Raw genomic sequence first — 27,955 nt, 5'->3', positions numbered from 1 at the left:
TTAGCAAAATGAGTGAAAATCTCTGAACCTGCCCCACCGCAACCACCATAAATTTTGACCCAGGGGTCAGATCAAAATTGCAAATAGTGTAGGGTCGCATATATGCTCATAGCTACCATGTGTGTAAGTTTCAAGGTTCTAGTCGTAAAAGTGTAGAAGAAGAAAGTGGCCAGGACGGACGGCGGAGATAACCGCAATATCCCCACGCTTTTAAAAGCGTGAGGATGATAATAAATGTTTTAATAGCCCTTACATTCACAAACGTGTAAAGAATAATTTGTATGCCACAAGAAAATAAGCCAATGGCTTCCTATCTGGAACATATGAACATATATCTGTACTACGAGTACTTTCGGCAATGGACACAATTAAGAAAACACTGAAATAAGCTTCTGCAATCACCTAATTCATATTTGTTACAATATGAACATTCTGTCTTCAAATAGAATTAATGCTGTACAGCCACTTTGCAGAAGACGTTTTTTATTTATGGATACGACGCAATCGTGGTCTCAATCCAGGACTGAAAAGCCGCCACCTTTGCATAGACAGTTGGGTATCCTGGTAAAGCACATCCTCTTCCCCATGATATTACGCCCATAACGTAGTAAAGATCCTCAACGCTGCACACCAGAGGTCCGCCTCTGTCTCCAAAACAGGTATCGATGCCTCCTTCCATATAACCGGCACACACCATGTTCGGAGTTATGCGTGTACCGTATGCTATTTTGCAGTCATCATCATCAATTAAACGAACTTCTGCTGCGCGAAGCACAGTCTGATCTGCACATCGAATATTTTACATTTATAACGTACATATATATATTTATATATATATATATATATATATATATATATATATATATATATATATATATATAAGAATATATTTATTTAATTTATATCATATTTGTAATATTATTCTAAACATTTGCTATATAACGCATGCCTCAATAGTTTTTTTCTTTTATTTCTGGCTTGATTAAATGCTCCTAACTGGTTATTGTATATTAACCATTATATATTTGCTACATATAAATGGCGTTGAAAATAAAAAACAAAAACAATATCCATATATATAATTACACGTGTAAATGAATAATAAGACCATCAGTACAAATAATGTGTCAATGCAAGCGTGAACAAAACAAAACAAAAGCAACAACAACAACAATCAAACGACACAATAATTATGCATGTGTTTCAAAGATGGACGCACATTCAGGGTTAATTGTTATGTCAATAGATACGTGACTTCACATCCATATTTTATAACAATGTTGACGATTACACAAATACGTAAACGATGGCGTTACAAATGTTCACAGTACACTTAAAGATGAGAAAATAATAAAAAATATTCTGCGTTTTTATCAGTAAAATGCTTTTTGTTAATAGACATATTGTGTGTCCTGTGGTGTACGAAGGCAAGTCATCAGGTATAGTATACTATTACCGATACATAAAACAATATAAATGTACATTATTATTAAATAGCAAATAAAAATGTGTATACAAATAAGTCATCATAATTATATTTAGAGGTTTTTTGTGCCGCCAACAAATATTTTCATTCCGTTGACAACATGCCACAAACGGCGGGGCTTTCGTTTTGTATATAAATATAATGAAAAAATAAATATATTTCGCGATACCTTGATTAATATATGCCTTATAATGTTTTTCCGATGCCCATTAGTTGGAGAGGGGTATGTTTATAAATATCCAAAACACTTTATAAACTAATCATATAAAATCTGATCATACGTTTAGAAAATCATTCATAAAGGTATCTCAATATAATAAATATCAATCTAATGTTTTTATTAATGATGCGTTACATTTATTTGTGTTGCAATTTTGTATTGCTGTTTGCATTAAAGCATTTTATGGCAGACATTTACTCAATAAAATCATCAAAATCTTAATGAACCGCGTACCTTCATATTATAACTCTTAATTATATTGTAAGAAACATTAATATTTACGCGAACGTCTCATGAGCCCAACGTTATCATTATGTTGTCGTTAGTTGTCATTGATATATACTTTAAGAAAAGATATCAAGAATCTATAAACGCATTAGTCTCATTCCTATACGATCACTAGACAACTATATTTCATCGTAGATGTACCTTTGGAACCTCTAAAGGACGTTTGACCCCATCCAGAGATGTGGCATGTGAGCCCAGTCTCGTAATACATGCTAGCATCCGGCAGACACGCTGGCTGTACTTCATCATTAAACTGTATGCCATACCCATTGTTTAGTTTCACCTTCATCAGGGCAATGTCAAAATCAAAGGAAGGATCTAAATATGGTAAACAAAACTAGTTACATCGAAACAACCCAGACAAGTGCACACCTAAATGATCAAATGTAGGTTACATATTATATAAATTTTACTGAATAAGTTACAACTCGCCATGCTAATTTCGATACGGTGTATTGATGCGGTGGCAACAACATTGACCTTTAAGATTAATGTCAATGAAATATTCAATTCAATCATACTTATGTTTAAGCGGACATACGCATATGGCTTGCAACACTTAATCTTTAAACGCGTCATTCAAAAGATTCCGAAAAATGTTTATAATTACCAGCTATTTCATATTTTGATAAAACATTATGCATAATTACATACAAATAGAGCAAGAATTTAACTGCGCAATTCGTGTCACTACGAAACACCATACTCACCTGTATAATTAGGATGTTTAATAAGGTGCTCCAACTCAAACTGTTCTTCAAAGGTATCCTTTTCCAAAAGGTCGTGGTCACCGGTATAAACTATAATGTCATCTTTGAATATGTTCCTTAAATGTTTTTGTTTGTTAATATTAATGTATTCTTAAATGAAATATTATTGATGAACATCTTAACACAAATAACGTTTTCATATTTATTATGACATTTTAAATTAAGACATTAAGCTGTTCTGGCAATGTGGAAAGAACACTACCATGATGTCACATTTATGCAAAACGATCTTCAACGTAACAATAACATATGTATCAATGCTAATGCAAACAAACCAAAAACAGTGCGCTGCGCTAAGGATCCAACGGTCGTTCAAAATTATTCCTCCACACACATGCGATGATCTCCTGCTTCGTTTGCGAACTCCAGCATGCCATGGATAGAAGCCCTTTTCTGCATTTTTCCCTCCAGCTATACGTTTCTGTCTTGAATAATGTTCCAGAGGTCGACGACCTAAAACACCAATATTAATTTATGTTTTAGACGAACAAAACGTTGTTTATCTTTATTCTTCTATCGAGCCAGATTTCCTGCGGTAATGGTGCAGCTTAAAAAATTATTTGCAGTTGAATTGTGCAATGTTGTCTTGTTTGTTTAACTAGAAAAAAAAAACATAACAATATTTATATATATTCCAGTAAATAATATGTGCGTCCAAGTATAACACTCTCCTAAGTGTCTACTAATGATGGTAATTTAGCATCAGGAGGATACTGTTAACGAGAATGCGAATGCATTCTGAATTTATAATTAAGTTATAATTTTTGCATCATTTACGTTAATACTATCTAATTGTTTTTTTGTGGATATTAATGTTTTACTTTTGCAAACATGGTTTCATGTAACGTTTCTTCACACTACAGATAATACTACTGATAAAGAGTATCTTATTATAGTGTTTTATCCAGTCCAAAACGTGTACAATCCGAAAGAAATCGATTTTACCTTAGTATGGATTAAACATTCTAGGCCCGAGTAGTCAAAATATCGACAATAATGGTCCATTGCATAATATTTATGAGCTACAATCAACACCTTAACGCCGATTGTCTTTAACAAACCATTGCTTATTGCATTGATATGCTAGCTGGAAATGTATAACCAGTAAATTGGTTTAGCGAGGTGATGACTGACAACATTTCATAATTGCCTCCTTCTGGCTGCATAAAACGCCAGCATCTTCATTACATATGTACTTGAATAACATTTTACAACGATTCATCGTGGCAATCGCTTGACAGCTACTTACCACATTTTGAGCTGCATACAACTGATGCATCTTCATGGTGCCCACAGTTATGAAACCCAATACCAGAATGGCGACATGCCATGATGGATGATTCGGTTCCGTCACAATGTACCTCATCCAGAAGTATACTCGAACTGCCTTGACCAAAGTGGGATTCATTCAGCGCTTTCCCACCACTGCAAAAAGGGTATGCATTATTATAATTGTATCATTATCGAAGTACTAAACATCCAATGTTTATATAATTGTACGTTACTGATCATTTTCAGTTAGAAGGAATTACACATATCCAGCCAACAATCTGCTGAAATATATACATTAAACTCACTCATATCCGAGCATTTTGCAGATGACTTTGGCGTCGATGTCGTCCCAATTATCGTCACACACAGTACCTCGTTCAGTACCGATAATAATTTCTACGCGTCCAGATCTTTTATTAGGACCATTAACCAACTGTACTCTTGCCTCTTTTACTAAAACATGAATTCAAAACGTTAGCAGTATATACCGTATAGTTATTTCGTCGTTCCTTTTCAATATTTTACTTATGATATGCTGAATATTAAATCATTGAGTTATTAATTTGCAACCGACTAAATTCAGTCTTTCATATTGCTGTTTGATTGGCAAATCTTTAAGGTTAATAATAGTTTTACATTGTCTTTTTAATGATCAAATCTTAGATGTTCGGAGCGTCGAGGGCGATAATGTAGCTTTAATAATGTTTTTAAGTTAAGTGTTGTATCTTCGTACCGATTCGTTGTGTGTACGCACTTGGCCACTTTCAATGTATTAAAGACAATAAGATGACTAAAATCTAACAAAGAGAAACTACAGCTGCCCCAGCAGTATTGTATTCCTATTCCTATATACATAAGTTTGTGGTCCTTGATTTAATGCAAGTAACCAATTGCTAAAACAGAACGGCACAATACGAATCAACATAACACACATATTAGAGCAACATAACACACATATTAGAATAAAGATATGGTCACCGCCTTGGAACGCTCAATGCAAAGCACTGGGTGTTTAAACCGGTTTTAGGGCTATCAACCTCACACTTGGTCAAGCAGTATTCATAAAACATAGTGTAAATCAAATTTAAATAATAGCATTAAAATTCAAATTAAACAATTATAAAAGATAATTAAAACGCCCGTGTCAACTACATCCCTTCTTTTTACAAAAAGAATAGAGCATAGTATAGTTAATATTTCAGATCATCATCGTTATATCTTTTTAAGAATGGTTCATCAATAGCTCTTACTCTTGTTACGGAGAATAATTTTACATGTATTCATTTCTGGTTTGTCCTAATTAAAATTTTGAAAAATAAAAACCTGAAACAGGTTACTCTGAGAAACGCAAATGGTTTAGTTATATAACTTGATACGACCGATTTACATTATCGATACTGTTAAAATTGACTCCCTTCATACAACTACTCAAGAACGAGGCTGACGATGTGACAACTGGGATTTTCTATACAGGCATAATGATGTTCAGTGGTTAGAAATGCTTAAATAAATCAAAAAAATGATTTTGTGTCATTAAACGTGTCATAAATGTATCGACTTGATTGTTTACTTTGAGTTTTGTCCATTCTTAAGTTATAATTCAACATAAATAAACTTGCGACTTTTGACAACAAAGCTAGGATTGACATTATTATTTTGCTAGTTAAATATTATTTTAGAGCATAACTGTGTCGTTATCACGGACGTATATAATGGCTAATTAAATTTAAGTTTACATCAGTCAAAAACACAAAACAGGCAGTTTATTCATTATTATTTCATCGCGGATTAGAAAGGAATTAGGTTATCCATCGGTCGGATAAGTAGCAGGCCCATACAAATATTGATGCCGCCGTCTCTCTAACTGTTTGTTCTACAAATTGTGAATGTGTATAGGGCAAAACAATAATATTTATGATTGACCCCATAGCAGATGATACTGTTTTCTTGAGCCAATTTTAAATTCAATAACTGATAATTATCTTCAAGAAACAAAAAACTTTACTTTTTATGTTCGTATTTTTCATATACTCCGTTACTTTTACATTCATGGGAAGATTAAAATGCAAATTCGTATTATTATTCACTTAACAAAAAGATGTGTCAACAATGCTTCCTAGTCATGGGTCAGGTTACCATATCAAGTCGAAAGAGGCACATTGTAACTTTGACGTGCTTTGAAGAAGGTATTGTGATATAACTTCAGATTTGCGTACCATAGTCCAGACTATAATGTCGCATAGAAATGGAATGCTCATTAATGATCAGTCCATATCAAATTTAAGGTTAAAGTTGATAAATTTGTGTTTCTTCTGTGTAATTTTTACATGACAGTGGATTTAATATGATGTTTAAATATAATTCCACATTAAAAAATCATTTATTATTTAAATTATTTTTCCAATAATGAACATATTTAATATATATCGTAAACGACTTTTATGATTCATGGTAAATACCAAGGTCACATTTAAAGACAGAGTGTGTACTTGTTTTATTTAAACACAATTGTTAAGTTCATACCTCGAAACTAAAAGATACTTCAAAACAACAAACAAACAAACAGGAAAACGCCATAAACCACGCTCAATTATAATTTTAGTAGTTATGTAATCCCAAACAAGGTTTCTATGTAACTTGACACTACACATCAGTATAAAACCCAAATCCCAATGTTGTTATTGTTGTGGTTATTGTTATGGTAAAATTGTCCTATTCCCAATACATATACAAGGGTATATGTTTTCGCATATGCCTGCTTAGGAGAGACGATTGTTTTTTAATACTCAAATTATTGCTAACGTTCCACACTAATAGGGTCTTAAGCTGGAGTACCAGTTTATATACCCTGTCATTTAAATATCCAACAACACATCTATTTACAAAATCATTAGTATAATTAGCAAACATCAAATGCATTTCTCTGAAAATTGTTTATTAAAGACTCTTAGTACATTCTGACATTGCTTTTAATGTGTTATTCTTCAGTCATTTATATCTTGAATCAAAGTACAAATTGGGCTTTTTTTTGCCTTATAAATTAAGTATCCACTTGTTGAAGATCAACATGTTATATTTGACTACTCCATATCAAGTATTTACTTGAAAATGCATTTCACAATATATTGTTAGTATTTAATGGCAAAATATATTTTAAATAATCAAATCAATTTGTACAACTGCGTTGAACGTCTTAGCTATCTGGAAAAAGATCTAAATTAATTATCAATAATGAACTTGTTCTACCGTGCCTATTTTCAGCAAGCAGTGTACGAGATGGCTTTTTACTCCATACTTAAACTCAAGCTTGCACTTCAGATAAAACGACTCCAGCAACAATATAGCCGCACATACGGAGCAATATGTCTAGATATAATGATGATTATTGAACAACTATATGTTTTCCTTACAAATCCTATTGAAATTGCGCTTTATTTACTGCATTAATTTCTATGTCTCACATGCAACGCTGTAACATCAAAACAACATATTCTGATTTCAAACTTAATTCTCTTACTTACTAAAGAGCATTACACAGTGTCTGTAATTTACAGAAAAAAATCACAACTTTGTTAATTGTACTAATTTGTTTTCATTACTCTTTTTATACGTCTTGTATTAGCACTTTTATTATAAATATATATGCAGTTACTTTTATCAGCTAATAGACCCTCTTCATATGTGCATACTGAGCGTGATGACTGAAATAGATAATAATGAAACAAAATACAAGCCTTGATCAAGGCGTACTGACCAATCAGAGGGTACCTTTCTTTCTAGCGTTAGGTACATATAAACAAAGCGGGGTACCGGGTTCGTGCATAAATAAAACATCAAGCATAAAACAAACAAAAAACTAGAGAGGTGAATGCTTGCTTGAATTAATGTGTTTTTGTCTATTCATAAGACCTTTTTGAAAAAACACATGTAAAATACGGTAAGTTTATACAAGCACGTTTACAATACGCGCATTGATACATGATAGCGCTAAATTCGAGAACTTTGCATTGAAGTGCTTGGATTTCGGATATTTCTTGGCTTTTTGTGCTACGGAAATACATTTTGTCAATCGCATATAAATGAACCCTTACAGGGATAAATAGTATAGAAAATACATGTTACATTACATTTATTCTATTGATGGTAGTTTTGTGTTGTGAATGGGCGCATTCACAAAGCCTTAATGTATTCTGCTTTTCAATCGTGTAGCTCAAATGTTGGATTATGGATTTAAAAAAAAATGTGGCCGCAATAAGTCAATTGTGTCAAACTAGTCAATTGCATCAATGATTTTAATGGTTGAAAAGTTATAAAATGGGATTTGTAAATTGTCTGTATGTTATATATATTCCAATACATGGATATGTAGCTGTTATTTGAATTCACCCTATATTCCTCTTTTTGATAATAACATTAAAAAAACTTTAAAGGGCATTCTCACAAATAACCGAAAAGAAATATGTGTTTACTTGCTAGTATTGCTTTATACATATAGCTGTTGATAGTCCTTCCTTATGTTCATCTCTTTTTCTTTTCTACAGGATTAAAGGGGCCTTTTCACAGATTTTGGCATTTTTTAACTTATTCATTAAATGCTTTATATCGATAAATGTAAACATTGGATCGTAAAAGCTCCAGTAAAAAATCAAGAATAAAATTAAAAAAAGGAAAAGAACATTGCCCGGACCAGGTTTCGAACCAATGACCCCTGGAGTCCTGCCAGAGTCCTGAAGTAAAAACGCTTTAGCCTACTGAGCTATTCCGCCGAGTACACATGCTGTTTGTATTTTATATCTTATATAAGCAATCTTCGTAGTTTCACAAAATTTAACGACAAAAACAGAACTCTCCAAATTATTCAATCGTTTCGCGTTGCAACGCTTTATAATTTTTAGGTTTTAAAATCGTCAAAAGATGCATATAATGGCTCTATTAGACCATGGTAAATGTTCAGTATTACTGTTTCCTCACAAATATCATAACTAAAACGAAAATTTGCGAATCTGAAACAACTTTTTTCAATTTTGTCAATTTACCAAAGCGTGAAAAGATCCCTTTAAGAGGCCGATATATGGCAGAAAACAATGCCATTGAAAGCAATAAATGTTTTATTTGAAAAATGAAAATAATTAAGAGAGAACATTGACAAGAAAAATAAATATTGACACACGTGTGCTATGGCGGGTGGATAAAATACATATAAGTTTTTCATATAGGTAACTAATATACATATATAATTAATTTTAAGGTGTATTTATTAAATATAATATGTGTATTTGCTTTAAATCCCATTGAACAACCGCTGATGTTTACTGCTGGTTTATTATTGCAAAACCGTTATTCGCAAATCTAAAACAGTGACATGAGAATTAAGGATCAACTATGTTTGATGAAATTCATTGATTTTTTTTTTAATGTGCCCAAACTCATATTAGCCAGTTTTGAAAATATTACTGTAAACAAACAGGTTTAAGTAAATTTCATGCACCAGCTTAGTCTTTATCAATAGTAAGAATGTAAGTCATACTATGATGAAATCTTCTTTTCCCGTCATAGGGTTCGCCCACTGTATAACTTGACAGTTAATTGGTAAAGCACCACATATGGAACTGTATTAATCGCCGTGTCACGAACAATGTCATATAGCTATCGTTTAAGTCCAGGTCGTACAAAGTGGTTTCATGTTTAACTATAACAGAAATATAAGGTCCCAAATGGTAGGTCTTTAGTAGTCACATCGTCAGTCAATATGACGTATCATTTAGAGCATAACATACCTCTGGTACTATTGAATCGATTTAAGTGATTGAGTTCATACGTTATATAATCATAGAAGGTTTAAAGAGGACAGTGGAAAAGAGCCATACCACTGTTCAAGAGTAACGATGTTAGGTTAATGTCGTTTAATCTTTTTTTTTCGTGACGAGCACAACTCCCTTAGTTTGAAAATGTTAAATTATATTAGTAAATTGATCAATGACATTGAGTTGAAGCTCGATTACAAGAAAACAACTCTGTTATCATTATCTTTGGGGATATTGCCCTTTGCGAATTTTGTATTAATCCGTTTCTTGTGTGGAGCATAAATCTACAAGAGTTTAACTTTACGTATGGTCCCCGGTTCAAATCCCGGCCGGGGCACTAGAAATTTCAGAAATGCTTCAAGTGTTTCCCATCCAACTAGAGATGTACTGGTATGAAACCCAGGTAATTCTCGCGTGTATCGGGGCTAAACACTGAGCACGTAAAAGAACCAAGGTATCTATTCGCAAAGAGCTAGGGTATTGCACCCGGATTCCTTGTATCCCAATACTGTCTCTTCTGCTTGCTGTCTCTTCAGCAAAACCGAAGGACCCCATTGGAAATAAGTGCTTGCACTTTCATGGGTTATCCTTGACCGCAAGGTCAAAATAAATACATACATACAATGTATTCAAAGGAACTTTCATGTAATTGTAGATTACTTCAAGATAAAAAAAAACAGTTTTCGAAGGAGTTTCAGATTTTCCGGAGTTGCTACTCTACGATTGTTTTACCTGCAAATCATACACATATTTAAGTATAAAATGATCGAAATTAAACTTCTTGTATTGATATAGGTCATTTAGAGTAGTTGCGTTATTAATTACTGCAATTTTCTTTTGCAAAGTATAACTCAAACAGTATTTAATGCAACACAATAAAGCGTCTTACATTGACAAACCGTTGTAGAAAGAAGTGTAGAATAAAATGTAAATACAACTCTTTCAATATTGTATTGCCGTTATAATTGAAAATTTTAAAATAGACATGCCTTTATAAATTTACAGAAAACATACTGAGTAACTGCAGAGTGCAAGCGCTATAACTTTCTATTCTGTATTGTTTGGAGTTATTGTTTTGGTATATTGCTTTTATAGAGTTCAACTACATAGCGTTTTTTATTATAAAGATCAAATCGCAAAAATATTAAAGTAAATCAAGTGATATTTCATGTTATGTTATAGGACTTTAACGGATGTGCGGAGTACAATAACCATGTTATTAATTTTACATTTATTTAAGTACTAACCCTTCGTTAAATTTTCTTGTGCAAAGCATTATGGAGAATAAGACTGTTTTTCAATAAATAAAAACGTGTCGGTTTTCTGAAACTATAAAGGTCACGAATACACATTTGAGTCAAAACAATTATTCGCAGGCATTCACTTATTATCTTGACCGGCTTTAGAAATACAATTTGTCGTCCCAATAAATAACCCACATAATTTTAGATTCTATTACAAATGTTAAACTGGCCAAGACATATAGCGGAAACAAACAACACTGCCAACTTAAAGGTGATACTTGAAAGTCAAAAGTGAAAACTCTGAATCGATTGACTGCAAAGCAGTATGTAGGGTATAACTAGCTATCAGTGATTGCTGAAGTATTTGTTTAAATGTAACATCATACAGATACGCTTGTTTGTCATAGCATACTTCGCGTTGGTAACATTCTTTGTTTCGTTAATGATTGACCGATTTAACTTGAATAGTTTTCTACAGCTCCTCATGCGACGACCATCTTTTAAACCTCTCCGCGCTTTGATTAAAATTTTGTCTTTCTCAAACCTCGAAATCCGTTCTTCATAACATATGTCTATAACAAATATAACAACACGGAAGTTTATGTCAATCTTAATAGACCCTTTCATATTTCCGATATCTAGTTGTGTGTGGTTTCTCCCTTGATAAAACGAAGCGAGAACGATGGTGACGAGGTGAAAGTTTGGATTGCTTGACTATGAATTATATTTTTCAGTGGGTGAAATGTTCTATTAAATTTAAAGCAAAATAATGTTCGCTAAGTGTTTCACAGTTAAATGTACTTAATTTTATGAATTGGATAATGTGTAAAAGCAGGCTAAAATACAAACTACAGTAAATTGTCGCAACAAAGCCACATATGATAGCGTGACTTTTATGGACATAACTAATTTGTTTATTTGAAAAACATAACATTTCATACCATAATTGTATAAATGTTAAGTTAAACGATCGCCCCTAATTTCATTTAAGTTAACCTATTGAATAAACACAAACAATTAGATGAGAATTCTGGTAACCAAAGGTCGGGTAACTTTATCAAATAAATGTAACCTATGACATTCATGTTTTGTCTATAAACCTGTATGTGCTAAATGTCACGGTACCGAACTTAAGCGGGATTGGTGGAAAGATGTGCACTCGCCCTGTAAGCGAGGTGTCCCGGGTTCGAGTCCCGGACTGGCTTCACACTTTGCACCATCCCGGCGACAATGGCGCCCAACTTGGGGCCCGTGGCGCTTGCAAACGCTTGCAGTTCTCCATAGAACCTGCCCGTGGGTTCGTCGGGATCAGTAATTCACTGTTCCCTGTGACTCGAATTCGAGGACGAATTCCAACTTGGCAGGGGAGAATATCACGGTACCGAACTTAAAAGGGATTGGTGGAAAGATGTGTGGCGGCCTGGTTAGCTCAATCGGGAGAGCACTCGCCCTCTAAGCGAGGTGTCCCGGGTTCGAGTCCGGGACTGACTGCACACTTTTCACCACCCGGCGACAATGGCCGTATCCAGCGTGAGGGTGACACAGCCATCGTCAAAACAATTTTCCGGAACCATTTGTAACCTGTCCGCCAACAACCACTAGACGTCACTTCAACGTCTGAAACGGAAATTTCATAGACGCATGAGACATCGGATGCAGAGTCCAATACCTCGAAATCGGTACTGTCGTCATCAAGCAGTACGTCGAGGTCGGTGTATGTTCCACCACATAAGCGGAAGCCGGAAGAGCCATGATAATTACCGCGCAGAACAAAGCGCGCTACAAAAATGCCAGCGTGGATGCGCACAGAAGATTAAATTGTGTAAAAATCAATAATCGCCTGTCAATCATGACAATAAGTTGAATGTATTTTAAATAGCATTGAAAGATGTATTTCAGTATGTTTTCTGATTTTGAAATATGCTATTGTACATTATGGGTGTGATATAAGTATAAACATATTATGAATTATTGTCTCAAGTTGCTGTGTTATTTATAAGGATCGGAGTTGCATTTTCGACGCTCCGAATGTGCATTATCCTCCTTCGATGAATACACTCGTTCGTAATTTATTAATGATTATTCCGCTGAGTTTTGTTTTCAATTTCATTGAAGCATATGTCGAGGACGAAATCAAAATCGGAGGAAGGTGATATGTTATAGGTCATTTTTATTATAAAGTAATTTATGAAGTTTATTTAATTTATATTAAACTAAACTGTGTTGTGTTGTTTTATTGTTTTATCAGTGTCTTTATATTTAGTTAATTTAAAAGGTAAATCACGAGTATTCTGTGGGAATATAAACGAGTATTCTGTGGGAATATAAATTTAGTCAGTTGTTTAATTCGATATAGTCATTTAAGTCGTTTTTCTCTATGTAAAGATAAGATCAGTTCACCTAATCCATACAGTTGCACGTGAATAATTTGACTAATACTCAGATCACTCCCCCGTTAACCGTGCACAAATACGTTCAATGTCGATCTCGTGCATCGAATGATTGCTATAGTCATTCGATGCTTTATTTTCAAAGATTCCACATCTTTGATATATTAATGATTTTTAATATCTTTAATAAATATATATTTCAGGTAAATGTGTTATGGGTCATTTTTTTTTATAAAGTAATTTATGAAGTTTATTAAATAAATAATAAACTAAGCTGTGTTGTGTTGTTTTAATTATTTAATAAACTTCATATAATTACTTTATAATAAAAATAACATATAACATAAAAACATATTATGAACGTGTTGTATCAGCGAATAACATTTCTGCATTAGTAACCTCTGTCTTAGTTGTAACTTGATCTTTACTAGTTCGTGCTTAAATGTGCTGAAACTAAAAGATAACAAAAAGGGTTTATTAAAAAGGCGTCAAACACATAGAGTACCCGTGTAACCTAAAAATATTTAAGGCGTAAACTAAATTTGCATTTATCATAAAGAACAATCCAAGAAGGTGAAACTCGTGAAAGTGAAAACATAAAACTAAGTAACATAATTGAGTCCACGCACCCTCAAAATAGTTGTTTATTGTAATTCTGCGACATTAATGTGTTTGTGTACACAGACAAGATAAATCAATATAAATAGATATGGTACACACGAAATTACAATTTTTTCAACTTATTTTCTAATGGAGAACATTTGTTTCTTTAGATATATTGTTGTGTTTCACTATATACTGTAGTTAAATGCAGCTATACCCGTAAGATATTTCATGAAGTCAATGTCGAGACATTGGCCCCTGAATATCGGTAATTGTCACGTTTTATTTTAAAAGTAGGACCTGCCTTTAAACAATCAGGTCTCGAAGTGATCATGCATTATTTTTGTATGATGATACATCGTGGTAGAAACGGTTTAGAGTCAATACGTCGACTGCGAGTTTCGTGCAAAGAACATCAGTCTAAATTGAATCGTTTCTTATTTGAACAATTGTGCACTTATCGTACTGATTTAAGTATTCTTATTTCTGTCTATGAGTAAATGTAATTATTTGTTATAGATAACAAACGAAAATAACCGCATATAATCAGACACGGAGGTAATGCACATCGCGAGTGTCTGGATTATTGATAAATTATTGAGTCGGTGATATTTTAAATGCAAAACTCGTATAGAGGCAATCTATCTGAACGTTATAAAAACTTGTTAATTAATTCGTCTTGAATATTTGTCAATAAATATAATCGTGAATCAAATTCGCATATATCTTTCTTTGGCCTGCTATTTAAAGAAGTCCAATCGTGTTTCTTTTATTAATCGTGATCATCTATTTTGTGAATCCATTTTCGATATGTTTGTGTTGAGATCGTTAAAATCAATCTCGAAAAAGCAATGTCGCTGTAAATAAAAACATTTGGTCCTTTTTTCGAGTGCTGTTTACCCATATGAATTTGTGATTTACCAAAACGGTTATGACTGCATTTGTATAATTATGTTATAAAACAATAAAATGACAACTTACCACATCCCTTTTCATCTTCATTGCCGGGGCAGTCTTTCACATGGTTACAAATCTTGTCAGGTGACATACATCTGTTAGAGATAAGCAGATCGGTAAAGAGCCTTTTATTGTTGCAACGTCATAACATTCAGCACATGCTTAGCCGATCACGAACCATAACATTCTCTTGGTTCTGTGTTCATCGAGATATTCATGCCAATAACTTTTTCCTTCATTGTAAAAATCTAAGGCACAAAGCCTTAAATAATATAAGCTCTCTGTTTAAGAAATACCAATAAAAGTAGTTCAAATCAATTGTGTAGAGTTCGATGACCTATCGGTTGTACGTAACATGTTTATCAGACTAGATTAACTAAGAGGCAGTAATAATAGTTAGCCTAAGGTATTTATTTAACGACTGACATGTTCTCTAAGACCAGATTGGTGCTATGCCGTGAGTGCATTGAGATGCCATAGACATTACGTGTACTTTTTGGACAATATGGTTTAAACATAGGTTATATAACAATTGTTTTTAAAACACAATCACATCGTCACAAAGAATCATACCCATACCATGACATAACCGATACTTAAACTAGGTATTGAATATGAAACTGTTCTTAGAATTGAAATATTCAATATGTCCACGACCAGCTTATATTCAATATCTAATCTTACCGAAAAAAAAATCATCAAAATTGGATAAGAACTATCGAGTAAATTACTGCAAAGTAAATAAAACGCATGCTACTATAATTATTACAGTATTTGTCTTTTTTATGACCCATTTTTGTAAACGTGTGACTTATTCACATTAAACGCTCGTATTTTAAGCTTACCTTTGCATCGTTGTAATCCAAGGAAGCATTGCCGTTACCCTGGTATAAACACCCGGATGCCCTTTTTCACCACATTTATTTACAAATGAAGCAGCCCCTATTAAGTAGAATAGGCCTCCAATGTTACAAACCAGTGACCCAGCAGAGTCCCTTTTACAATCGTTAACACCATGCTCTAACTCAGCAGCACATTTGTAAAATTTGTAAAAGCCGCATAGTGCAGCTTCAATGATGGCTGCCTCAGCTTCTAATGGCACCATCGCAATTCCTGTCAAATTTAAAAGAAATAGTTTAATGATTGAAATATTTACAATGAGTTCTATCAATGCAACAATGTTTAACTTATTTCCACTGATCAGTAAGAGGCGTTCCCAAATATACAGTGATATTTTTTAACTGACGCATAGTAATACACAGAGAAACATACCATGGTCAAATGCCCATCCAGAGACGTGGCATCTTAGCCCCGTAAGATTGTAAGGAATACTTTCATCCGGCAAACAGGCTGGCTGAACTTCCTCATTGACAATTTTATCATTCATCAGCAAGAGTGCAAGGTCATTATCATAACTGGTTGCTATAAGACCGAGACAAACATTATTTGATACATTTGACAAACTAGTTAATGATTAAAATAACACATGCCACAAAGTTAAGCTTCATGCCATTCATTTTTATATATTTCTGTAATTTCCGCAAAATGAATCGACACAGTTACATGAAACTTATTCCAAATAAATTCGTCTTAATTAACCTTGAATCGTGTTAATGATTCTTCATAAGGTGAGGCAAAATTGAACCAAAATCAGTTCTCCATGACGGGTATGTCAATTTTGCAATTCCTGTTTTATTTTTTTGTGCGCCGATTTGAAATCATGTTGGCTTCATCTACTACATAATTTTTAAATCAATCCGCCAATGCAATCATAATAAGCAATTTTTTAAACATTAAAAAAAATCTTAACATTTCAGTATACAAACACAGTTCAAAATATTATATGCACTTACAATTAAAGCTTGGATGGAATATTATCTGATCAGGTCTGAATTTTAACACCTGTCGAGATAAGTCTTGAGATCCAACGTGCACAATGACGCCTGTTACGGCACCAAGCGTCTCATTGTCTCTGTATAAAGAGTAAACACGGATGTATACATTTAGTTAAACAAACATTTATTCATTTATTAGGTCACTGAAATGAATTGAGTTTTAACAAACAAATGATATATGAGTGTTCTTTCTTGCTCTGCAGCAGCGAGCCGTTTATTTTCTGTTCGAAATCCCAAACTTACTCCCCATATGAACTCCTATCGACAAGTTTTTTCAATTATGGTATGTGTTCACACATAGCCGGATATATAAACCATATTGTTTATTGAAAACGACAGTATCGTTATTAAGAAGCTATGTAGCTATTGCATACATCGGACATGGATATTGAATTGTCACAGCCATGAACAAACATACGCAAAACAATGTGCTGCGCTGAGAATCCAACGTTGATCAATGATGGTTCCGCCACAAATCGATACTGCCTTCTCGCGTTGTATTTGCACACGCACTTTCCAGGGGTATTGTCCTGTAGATTGATGTTTGCCTGCAAAAAAGTATTGATTATAGTGAAGGCCATGTGAAGGCCATGATATCCTTTACTTTGATCACAAAAACGTGGCCGGATACCTAAATATACTCCTAAATTGTAATTCAGTCTGACATTCCATTATTTGTTTTGGGGGGGACTACTTATAACTCCAGCATGTTCACTTTGTTTACGTTCTAGAATAATGTTTTTAATTATTAATCATGGCTATATTTTGGTCATTACTCATTACAATACATACTTTTTTCTTCAGACTTCATATACTCCAGCATCTTCACTATACATAGGTTCTAGAATGATGTTTTACAATGATTCCTAATGTCTGCATATTGGTCCCTACTCACCACATTTAGGGATACATTTAACTCCGGCATCCTCCTGGTGACCACAGTTATGATTTCCAACACCGGAATGGCGACACGACATGATAGATGTTTCGGTACCGTTACACTGCACGTCACCAAAAAGGATACTCGAACTGCCTTGACCGAAGTAGGCCGCGCTTAAGGCTGTCCCATTACTGTAAAGCAATTCTTGGTAGATGGTACGAAATTTGTAAAAGTCGGGAAAGCATGGCGTATCGCATGGATAAATCGACAGAAAGATGGATGCACTGATGGAATAATGGATATCTTGATATTATACTACTTCTATGTGTATTGGATTGTCATATTATATTTACCCGTATCCAAGCATTTTACAAATGACTGATGCATCCTTGTTGTCCCATGAATCATCACATACGGTACCGCGATGTTTCCCAATAATTATTTCTACACGCCCAGAATATTTATTGGGTCCATCAACCAACTCAGCACGAACTTCTATAAAAAAACAGGATTGTATTATTAACGATATAAACGCATGGATTGATGACATTGATTCTGTAATTATACTCTTCTAATTATACATTTTTCACTGGGGCAAAGTATGTAAAAAAAGTGTTGCCTTGATACTGTAAAACGTTTACTTGTTTATTCATGTTGATTTGTAGCTCTTACAGTGACAAAACATGTATATTGTCTTTAATAATATCTTTAACATACTGAATGCCAGATCATTTTTGACAACATCACCGTCCGTGTTAACCCTTGCTTTAAAAAGATTGTCCATGCTGTGGCAAGTTCTCAATCTAACTATTTCTCGCTTAAAAGGTTAAGACTGTAGACCTTTTTACATAGAATAAGAACATCTCAATCGTCCAAAATACCACAACATTGGAGATTAAGATTTCAGTCATATAGTTTTTTGTTGTTTTTTTTGGCATTATTTAATCTTCCGCTGTAAAAAAGGTTTAGTCCTTGCAGATAATAGCTATTATGTATCTTTTTTAGTCACTTCTCAAACGTTCAATCTTCTGCTGAAAAATGTATGGATTCAACAGGCAATTAATAAGGGGAATATTTGTGGTGGGCTTCAATCCAAAACTGAAAAAAAGTTTGGATTGAATAGGCATGATCATTTCTGTTGGCACTCTTTATTGTTGAATTGCACACATCTATCGTTTAATTTTTTACTTATTTTTTTGTTGGTATTTGCTATTCTACAATCTACAACCTATAGTGGACTTGTGGCGGAACGATTATTGAAAATACATCCATGTTGCTTTATATTGTTACTGAAATGTTTTTGGTCGATCAAAATGCATTCATTTCTTTACCTGCATCGCAATTCGGCAATTCTGGAACCCAAATGGAATCTGTGCAAGTAGAATTATAACCTGGGATACCTTTTGGTTCGATGCACTCTACGTGCACCTAGGAAAGGAAAATAAAAAGGTGATTAGGTGATTCCTGTTCACTAACTATATAGGTCTTAACGCAAGTAAATATGACATGTCATGTATGTACTATTTGTTAAGCCTGTCTCAGTTGCATTTGTAGCAATAACGTTACACAGAACGTAAGTTTCTGTATTGAAGTATATAAAGATATATATATATGTCCACAATCAATTTTCTAGGGACGCAAACAAGCATGACTTGTTGCGGTCATGAAACGCGGCTAAAATGTCTATATCAATGTGCGAGTTTGCTTCAAGTAGCAAGTATTCTGTCTAAGAAAAGAGAAATAGATATGGAGACATGTTAGTGATAGCATGTTAGCATCTTATTATGGTATATAAAAGTTGAGCTTGTCATTCTATTTGAGAGATTATTACATTTAACATTACGAGATTACATTTATTGTCAAAATGACTATTGATATTTATTTCATTCAATGAATGATAATAATATTGCGAATAGAAATGCTTAAATTACTTAAATAAATTAGAATATGTCTGAATCCAAACAGTGGTACTCAACCAAATCTGTTTGGGACTCTAAAAATCTGTAGGTACTGAATCATGCTACTCAATGGGGTTTCGAGAAAACTCGAACACCGACGTAACGCTTACGATTGTTCCCGAGTTTACGTAATTCGTGGTTTGGTCATATCCGTTCTCAGTAATGTTCGGTTTGAAGACATATCGGGACGTGTTGTACATACAGCGATCTAGATAGAAACAGAACTTGTTTTTATTTACACACATTAGTACTTAAGCAAGTCGGCAGAAAAACTTGACCTCACGCTCGTGCGAGTACAGTGCGGGAGCCCCAGTACTGCACAAAGTTCGTTTCACCTTCTCGTCATACATTATTTCCTAATGATAAACGTGCTTTTCAATAAATAAACCCATATCAGCCAACGTCGCCTATTATAAGTAATGTGCCTGTCTAACATACGTTTACCGTCACCTTATATAGTATGGACGACGGCCTGCTACGGTTATTTAATATAATATATGATAATTCTTCCCATACGTATCAAATTCTGTAATTACTATTTATTTTGGTTGTTTACATGGTTGTTTACATGAGCAGTATTCAGCGCGAAGATTCTCTTAATCGGGTATTACCTGGTTTGCAGTTAACATTCGCAACCCATTGGCCGCTTTGACAGGTATAGTTGCTGATCCTATGTTCGGAGCAACGGGGATTCTCCACTGTGAGAACAGTTCCGTCCGGGTACCGAGTACCAGACAGATCCTCCAGTAATACCTTTTCTTGTATTGAGTAAACTGAGTAAACCCAGTTTTTGGACAAGACAATATCCGGGGCTTCACAGAACACTAATGGCATTTCAAAGAAAAAAAAATCAAATATGTTCATCGTGATATATTTACAAGTGATCAAAGGCTACAAACGTTTCGTTTTTAAGATAAAAACAACACGTGTGTACACTGTTACACAATTTATGTAAGGCTATAGCCAAAATGTGAGCGTCCTGCAAACAATATTTTGTACATAATGTTATTTATATTAATAAACTTTAAAGAAAATATCAACTAAACACTCACTTTGTGGCTATATGTAGAATGGCTTTCTAATAGGTATGCGAAGTTTGGATTATTTACACTTGCTCAACATTTACATTAAGGTGTGGCTGCAAACACCACACATCTGTCTCGCAGATAACATGCATATTAGTACTTAAACTAAACCGTTTTGCACACTAGCAAATCTAAAGCCAGGGAAAAATTGGCAAACGACAAATGTAAATCGAAGCCATTTACTAATATATACAGATTAATTTTATACTTATGTATTTACTGATGGGAATGGATAAGATTTTAAATTTCTTTTACAGTATCCCACAGTGTTTGAAAATCAAAAGAATTGTGAAATACGGTTGGTAACTGCGATTTTTGTGAGATCATTTATATGTTTTCAACTGGTAAGCCCCTACCTTTCTGGTTGTTGCATCGTTGAACAGGATCTTCGAAAGGTCCTTGACAGAAGCATTCGCAGTTTTTCCCCAAAAATGCACCCTCCGGGCATTCTACGTGAGCACACTTTTCTACAATACAAGGTATATACAGAATGTCAGGAAAGTTCATACAATGTTGTTCGACGTTCCATGGTTTAATACACGGTGTAATATAAAGAAGTGAAACTCCAGCTGCTGGAGCAGTATTGAATTTTCATTAAAAACAATTAGTTGGTCCTTTATTTAAGGCAAGTGACCGATTGCCCAAACAGTACAAAACAGCACAATACAAAACACAAAATATGAATAAAGCTGGGGTCACCGCCTTGGAACGGTCAATGCAAAGCATTGGGGGTTTAAACCTGGTTATAGAGCGCTCAACCTCACACTTGGCCCAGCAATATTCATAATACATTTAAGTGTAAATAAAATTTAACGTCATAGCATTGTAACTCAAATTAAACAATAATAAAAGGGAATTAAAACGCATTCAATTTAATTACTATTTAATTACTCAATTGCATTGAAGATACAAGAGTAACAGAATTACAACTTTTTGACGAACGATCAAATAAAACTATTAACAATTGTCAACTACATTCCTTCTTTATAGAAAAGATTTGAGAATATAGAATCATAGAGTTAATATCTCAGATAATCATCGCGCCAATACAGGAAGAAGCAGCAATAATGGGTGTAAAAATTCCATATTACATAGCTTGGTTGTTTATGTGACTGCTAAACAAATTAAAAATAATTAAATCAAACAAGAAACGCCTATCAGAGAGAAAGTATTTATAAATAATTATTAAAATACGAAATGAATGAATTATTAAAATATGGTGTTGCTCTTTTTTCTAACAATACTTATAATTTATGTTTAACATGCACTGTGTATTATCAAATGGAGTTGTTGTTGTGTTTTTTTCAATTTAAATTAAAAAAACAAATCGCTTTAAAACACGGATTACGTGCATAAATATTACCAAGCAGCTTAATTTTAAGAGAAATGGCGGGTTTAGACACTATCACAGTATTTTCTTCTCAAATTTAAACCTTAAATTGTTATTCTTCCTATATCAAGAAGTCGACATACGTGTACACAAAAACATACCAACAACGGCACATTGAACAAGACTTGATTTATGTGAATTGTTGATGCCGATCGGTTTTCTAGAAATCATTTAAAAGACTTCCGATCCGGAAAGATAAGCATATTAACTTAAAAATGCAATTTCTAATATGTGGTTACCTCTTTGTCAATAATTATTATATGAACCGATCATTTTAACGTGTATTTGAAGTTCAGATATTCGTTTGTAATGGCCAATTGATCTAACCTTCATAGAAAAAGTTATCCAAGTACGGTCATTAGTTATGGTTACAAACACGACTTCCTTGGAAATTTTACGAGCTAAATTTCCTCGTGAAAATAATTAAGTCCAACCTGAGCATTTATACATGGCGTTCACAAGTTGTACATCATGGAAGCTGAGGTGTTGTGCTTCTCCAATTATATCCGAGTAATATTTGTTAGTCGGTTCCATCGAAATAGCATTGCTTGGGTAGGCGAAAAACTGAAAAGATAGATTTGCTGTAAATATATTTCATGAATAAGCTTTCGTCAAAGACCTGATAATATGTGTATGTTTTCTCCATGAAATCGCCGAGAATCAAGATTCATCGACAGCATATTCCTGCTCATTAATGTTAAACAAAGTGTACGTTGTTCATTAAATGTAAATTGGTTTGAAAATATTTTAATATATAGCCATTGGTTCATGCTACGACGATGTTTATATTGTTCCTGTGATATTCAAAATATCGGAGGATATTTGTTAAAGGTAATTCGTGCTGTGTTTGTTTAAAATATGCCAAATATTTCAGAGAAGATTTTCTTTAAATAATTTGTAAGGAAAACGACGTTCGAAAAAATTGAAAGACCAGATAAGCTCACACTTGAACACGTCCGACGAAAAAAGTAGTAAGGTCGCCGTGTTGAAATGGTTATGGTGTCCGAATAGCGACAGGGAGATTTCGGGTTCAACCCCCACTGTCGGAGCGTTCGTTAGATCTCCCCCAAAGACACCAACTACTGGTTCAAGGCCCAGGAAACGGACTCGAGAGCGTTTCAATTAGCCTGAGGCTTTCGATGCAATCGAGCTAAAATAAATAGGTTTAAACTAAAAAAGAAGCAACAATTGATTTTCTATCTAAAGTCGATACTTACACGTTTGCCGTAATGCATTATGCTGTGATAGTCATACGGCTTGTTAAAATCGAGATATTGGTCCGCGGATAACGTATTAAATTGGTCGTAGTATGCCTGGCTAATGTTTTTATAATATACAGTGAGATAATTGTCACGGTCTTCCCGCATGTGCTCATGGTATAGACCAATGGCGTGCCCAATCTCGTGTAAAATGATCGGCACCTGCAATGTGAAATGTCAGCTCATAAATGAGAAAATAATTGAGTCCATTTGCTTATCAAATGTCTTAGAGCATTATAGGATGACGCAATCTGAAACTGACGTATTTATTTAACATAGCAAATACGGTGTGAAATGATTAGCGTGTGTCTCATAGTGGACAAAGATGATGCACATATCTGGTAAACTAATGTGAAACTGCATTCAAAAACATGATGATGACTGCAAATGCAATATATACGTCAATGTCGTGACAAAAATGGACAACTGAGTGTTAAATATGATTTCCTTATACATGTTTAGTTCAATACATATTCATATATCGTATTAAATATTAGCAAAACTGTATGTAGTGGGGACAACACACACGCAGTATAAATATATATGATTGAATTATTTGCAACTGCATACAAATTTACGACACGGTTGCCGATTCAGTTGCCATTCACCATAAACATTAAGTATACAAAAATCATGTATTTACCGTTTTCGGTGCCGTTAGACGTGTATTTCCGATATTGAGATCAGTAAAAAAACACGAAAGCTACAAAAATGAATTAATAAATTCAATGTTTAACTTGAATGTGTCCCAAGGCAGACAACTCATTTTGATGGAAGAAATATTGGTAGGATTCGACCACTAGATCAGGTACCTGACTTACAAAAAGCACATTACTGCAATAGGGACGCCAATTAAATCGATATTTACCGTCATACAACTTTGCGGATCCAGGGAGATGTATTGGGGCCCTGTTAGTCTCCCTACAAACGACTCGCAGCTCCTTGGTGGACAAAATAGGCGAAGTTATAGGCATAAATTATCCTCGCTCTGGGAAAACCGGGCTTAATGTATGCGCGTAAGTGTCGTCCTAGAATATCCTGTGCAAACCGTTCGTTTAAAGAGACTTCCTTTAAATGAAATATTCCAAAACAGCGAAAGGCACAGGCTAATCTAGAACTTTACACACATGCGTTAAGCCCAGTTTTCTTAGAACAAGGCCATATTATTTTCTTGTTATTGTACCGCATACAAGCAATCGGCAGTTGATTTGTTTTCTTTAGTTTTTAACCTGTTACAAGATACAAGATACAAGATTCTTTATTTTACGTCGGATATGAACAACAATAAACATTAGCTCATTAGCTATTTCCCGACAAACAAATGTATATAGTATAACAAGTATAAATGAGCTAAAAGAAAGATTAAGCATATTATATAAGCATATAAAGTACAATACTTAGTTAAAACACATAAAACACAAATAAAGAACAAGTGTACATTAAGAGCGAAATATTTTGCATGTTACAAACACATACATATAAGACAAGGTTAAGATACCTAAAACTATATTAAAGTTATATTGCATGGTTCAGTAATAAAACATATAATATACACATTTAAACAATTAAAACAAAGCATAGCAGACCTGTAATAAATTTAAGATATAAAAGCAAGAATAGCACATAAATACATGTTTAAAAGCATAAAGCACATGAATAATAGTTACGTAGCATATATATATATATATATGTTTAAAACATTTAAAGTACAAGAGAGACGAGACATTAAGGCACATAGAACTGACTGATTTAAATCATAGTAAGGAACATAAGGCAATCAAACAACAACAAAAGCACAAAGTAGAGGTCAGTCACACATGGCACATCCACATCTGGGGCCCGTCCAGGTGCGGATCAGCCTCGTGAATTCTTTATATTCACCGGCGGTCCTTATATGATTTGGCAAACTATTCCAAACCCGGACAGCCTCAAACCTAAATGAGTTCTTCTCATGTGCAACTGTCCTCACTGATGGTACTACAAGTGTGTTTTCATACCTAAGATTATATGAGGATGACTTGGTTTTGACAAGATCTCTGATATATTCAGGCGAGATACAATTTATCATTTTGTATGTCTCTGTTGATCAAACAACATTTATGTCGATAAGTTGTTTTTGTTTGTGTTTTCATAATTATACCGACACAAATACTCACTTAAAAGGTTAAGGTAAATTTAATTTGTTGAAAGAAACAAAAAGTAATTGTAAATCAAATTCTTACATCAAAACAATAGCATGAATAATTAGTATATGATTTACAACATCGTGCAATACAATTACCCTGAAGGCCCGAATCTGATATGGTCGTATTGGTCTTTCCGTTCTACGAAGTGCAAGCACGTGTGTCTGCTCCAGTGATCCATAGCTGTCCTAATGGTAAGGGTTCCCTTGAAATCTGCAATAATGAAGCACTCATTAAGCACTCAAGTATATTAAAATATCGTGGAAATAAGCCCCATGAGGGTCGATGTTTTAACAAATCTGTTCTGTATTTCATTATTGAATATATTACTATTATTCTATATCAGCAATATAGTGCAGCCCAAATAGTTTATGTCGTATGATATCTTTTTCAACAACTCCATTTTGTTCGTGATTTCTTTCTGTTAATAAAACGCGTTTTAGTACCAAAGCGCGAGAGTGCGTGAGCCCAAATGATAGCAAAACACCATGAGAATGGCAACATATATACTAAAATGACCTGCAAAAATATTACTCATTAACAATGCGAGCAATAGTTTTATTTGTAAACATCGTGTTGGCGCTATTATTGTTAATTAAATAACGTGTTAAAATATTTATTTTAAGGTATAAAAGGTCACATAGGCATAGTCGATATAGTGCCCACATAGCGAGCTGTGGGGTCGTTCTTTAGACACAGACAGACAGACACAGTTTATTCAGACTTATAAAAAAGTACATCGTCTTCATACTCAAAAAATACGCATTATATTCTGTCACGTGAATGCGAATAATAACATAACATTATATAACATGAAGTTAATTCAAATACAAATACAAATACAAATAAACATAATATATGGTAAGAACAAGTCAGTTCTATCGATGGGGTGGTGAAATATATTAAACAGTATTATTTAGGATCGTACTTCGTATAACTAGATCTTCTTTTATATATGTGAATACATTGGAAATTACTAATATATCACAAGAAATTTATAATTTGTGGAATTTATACACAGATGGGTTAATATAAAATGTACTGCTAATACTTTGTTTTGTTAAATAAGTGTAACATCGGAATATACATATGAAATGACACTCGTCTTCTAAATCAGTGTCATTACAACATAAACAATAACGGTCATTTCGTGGAATGTTGTTCTGGGCATATCTGCCAGTTTAGATCTCCACGAAAGACATCAAGCATTGCTTCTACACAGGAAACGGAGTTTTATAATAAGCCTTAGACGTTCGATGCAATCGAACTTAAATAAATAGGTTTTAATTAAAGTAAACGTATAAAACATTGCATTATATAATAACTTCGATATCATTCAATAAGAACTTGCCAAATTCCTTGTCTATCTGATACGGTATTTCGAGGGGCCAGCGGTTCGCCTCGCTTTTTGATGCGATTCTTCTTCGACGATTTGCAGTCTGACTAACAATGCTATGTGTCTCGCAGGAAACACCCTTGTGCTTGAAATCCTTTCTAAAAAAAGTGAAACGACCAAAAACAATAATTAAATAATGACTTGCTTAATCGTGCATTTATCAAACACAATGTTTCTGTTTTCTACTAGAAAACACGATAGGTTACCTGAAACCATCCTTGTATGTTCTCTCGTCTATCACCATATCGTAATGCAGCTTTACCAGCGTTCTGTTGCTGCCCTTCATTTTATACCGACACCAGTCTTAAATGAAAATTCGCATAAACAACCATACAATGTATTCAAATAAGAAAAGTCCGGAAACATAATCAGAAGAGAAAGTATTGTTAAAACCCGATAGTGTTTTGTTTACGACAAAACGGTTATCGTCTAAACAATACACGACAATATACATGTGTGAAACACAACACGAAATATAAAGATGATAAAGCTGGAGTCATTGCTTTGAAACGGCGAATGCGCAACACGTGGTGTTTAAAGGTTTAAAGGCTATCAGAATCGCACACTGATTCGATCATTAATCACAAACATAAGTATTACATGTATGCAAACAGAACAAGTAAGATTGCTTAAAACCGTTCGATTAATCAAATACTCGCTATTCTCGTTATGTGTCGGAAAACTTTAAAATATATCGTTACGGGGCAATAAAAAAGGGAAAATCCTTTTTTATATCGTGTTACCTGAATGCGATACACCTGGACGACGATATGCTTGATGATATGGACTACTAGATGATACACTCTTCATCTTGTCTGTCAATATATAGTACCATTTTAAAATATTTTTTGCAACGAAATATTAATTCGTATCGC

The 27,955-nt window shown here is 33.9% G+C and overlaps 1 protein-coding gene across 1 annotated transcript; it reads right to left on the bottom strand.

Annotated features, from left to right (window-relative positions):
* Positions 1–196: 196 nt before the first annotated feature.
* On the bottom strand, positions 197–27,366 carry LOC127839543 (serine protease 1-like). The gene is made up of 8 exons (XM_052367934.1): positions 27,287–27,366; positions 17,825–18,000; positions 17,348–17,477; positions 16,888–17,006; positions 3,040–3,217; positions 2,705–2,820; positions 2,136–2,312; positions 197–783 (listed from the first exon to the last, which is right to left on the bottom strand). The coding sequence occupies exons 1-8, from the start codon at positions 27,364–27,366 to the stop codon at positions 488–490; spliced, it is 1,272 nt and encodes a 423-aa protein (XP_052223894.1). The 3' UTR covers positions 197–487.
* Positions 27,367–27,955: the final 589 nt, after the last annotated feature.

Source organism: Dreissena polymorpha, chromosome 7 (assembly GCF_020536995.1).
Source record: "Dreissena polymorpha isolate Duluth1 chromosome 7, UMN_Dpol_1.0, whole genome shotgun sequence".
Taxonomy (NCBI): domain Eukaryota; kingdom Metazoa; phylum Mollusca; class Bivalvia; order Myida; family Dreissenidae; genus Dreissena; species Dreissena polymorpha.
This window is presented reverse-complemented; position numbering and strand designations above follow the sequence as displayed.

Coding starts and splice junctions, on each gene's coding strand:
- LOC127839543 (XM_052367934.1), bottom strand. CDS start 27,366: ATGAAGGGCAGCAACAGAACGCTGGTAAAGCTGCATTACGATATGGTG. Junction 18,001..27,286: donor ACATACAAGGATGGTTTCAG/GTAACCTATCGT, acceptor ATTGCTTTACAG/TAATGGGACAGCCTTAAGCG. Junction 784..2,135: donor GTCCTTTAGAGGTTCCAAAG/GTACATCTACGA, acceptor TTCGATGTGCAG/ATCAGACTGTGCTTCGCGCA.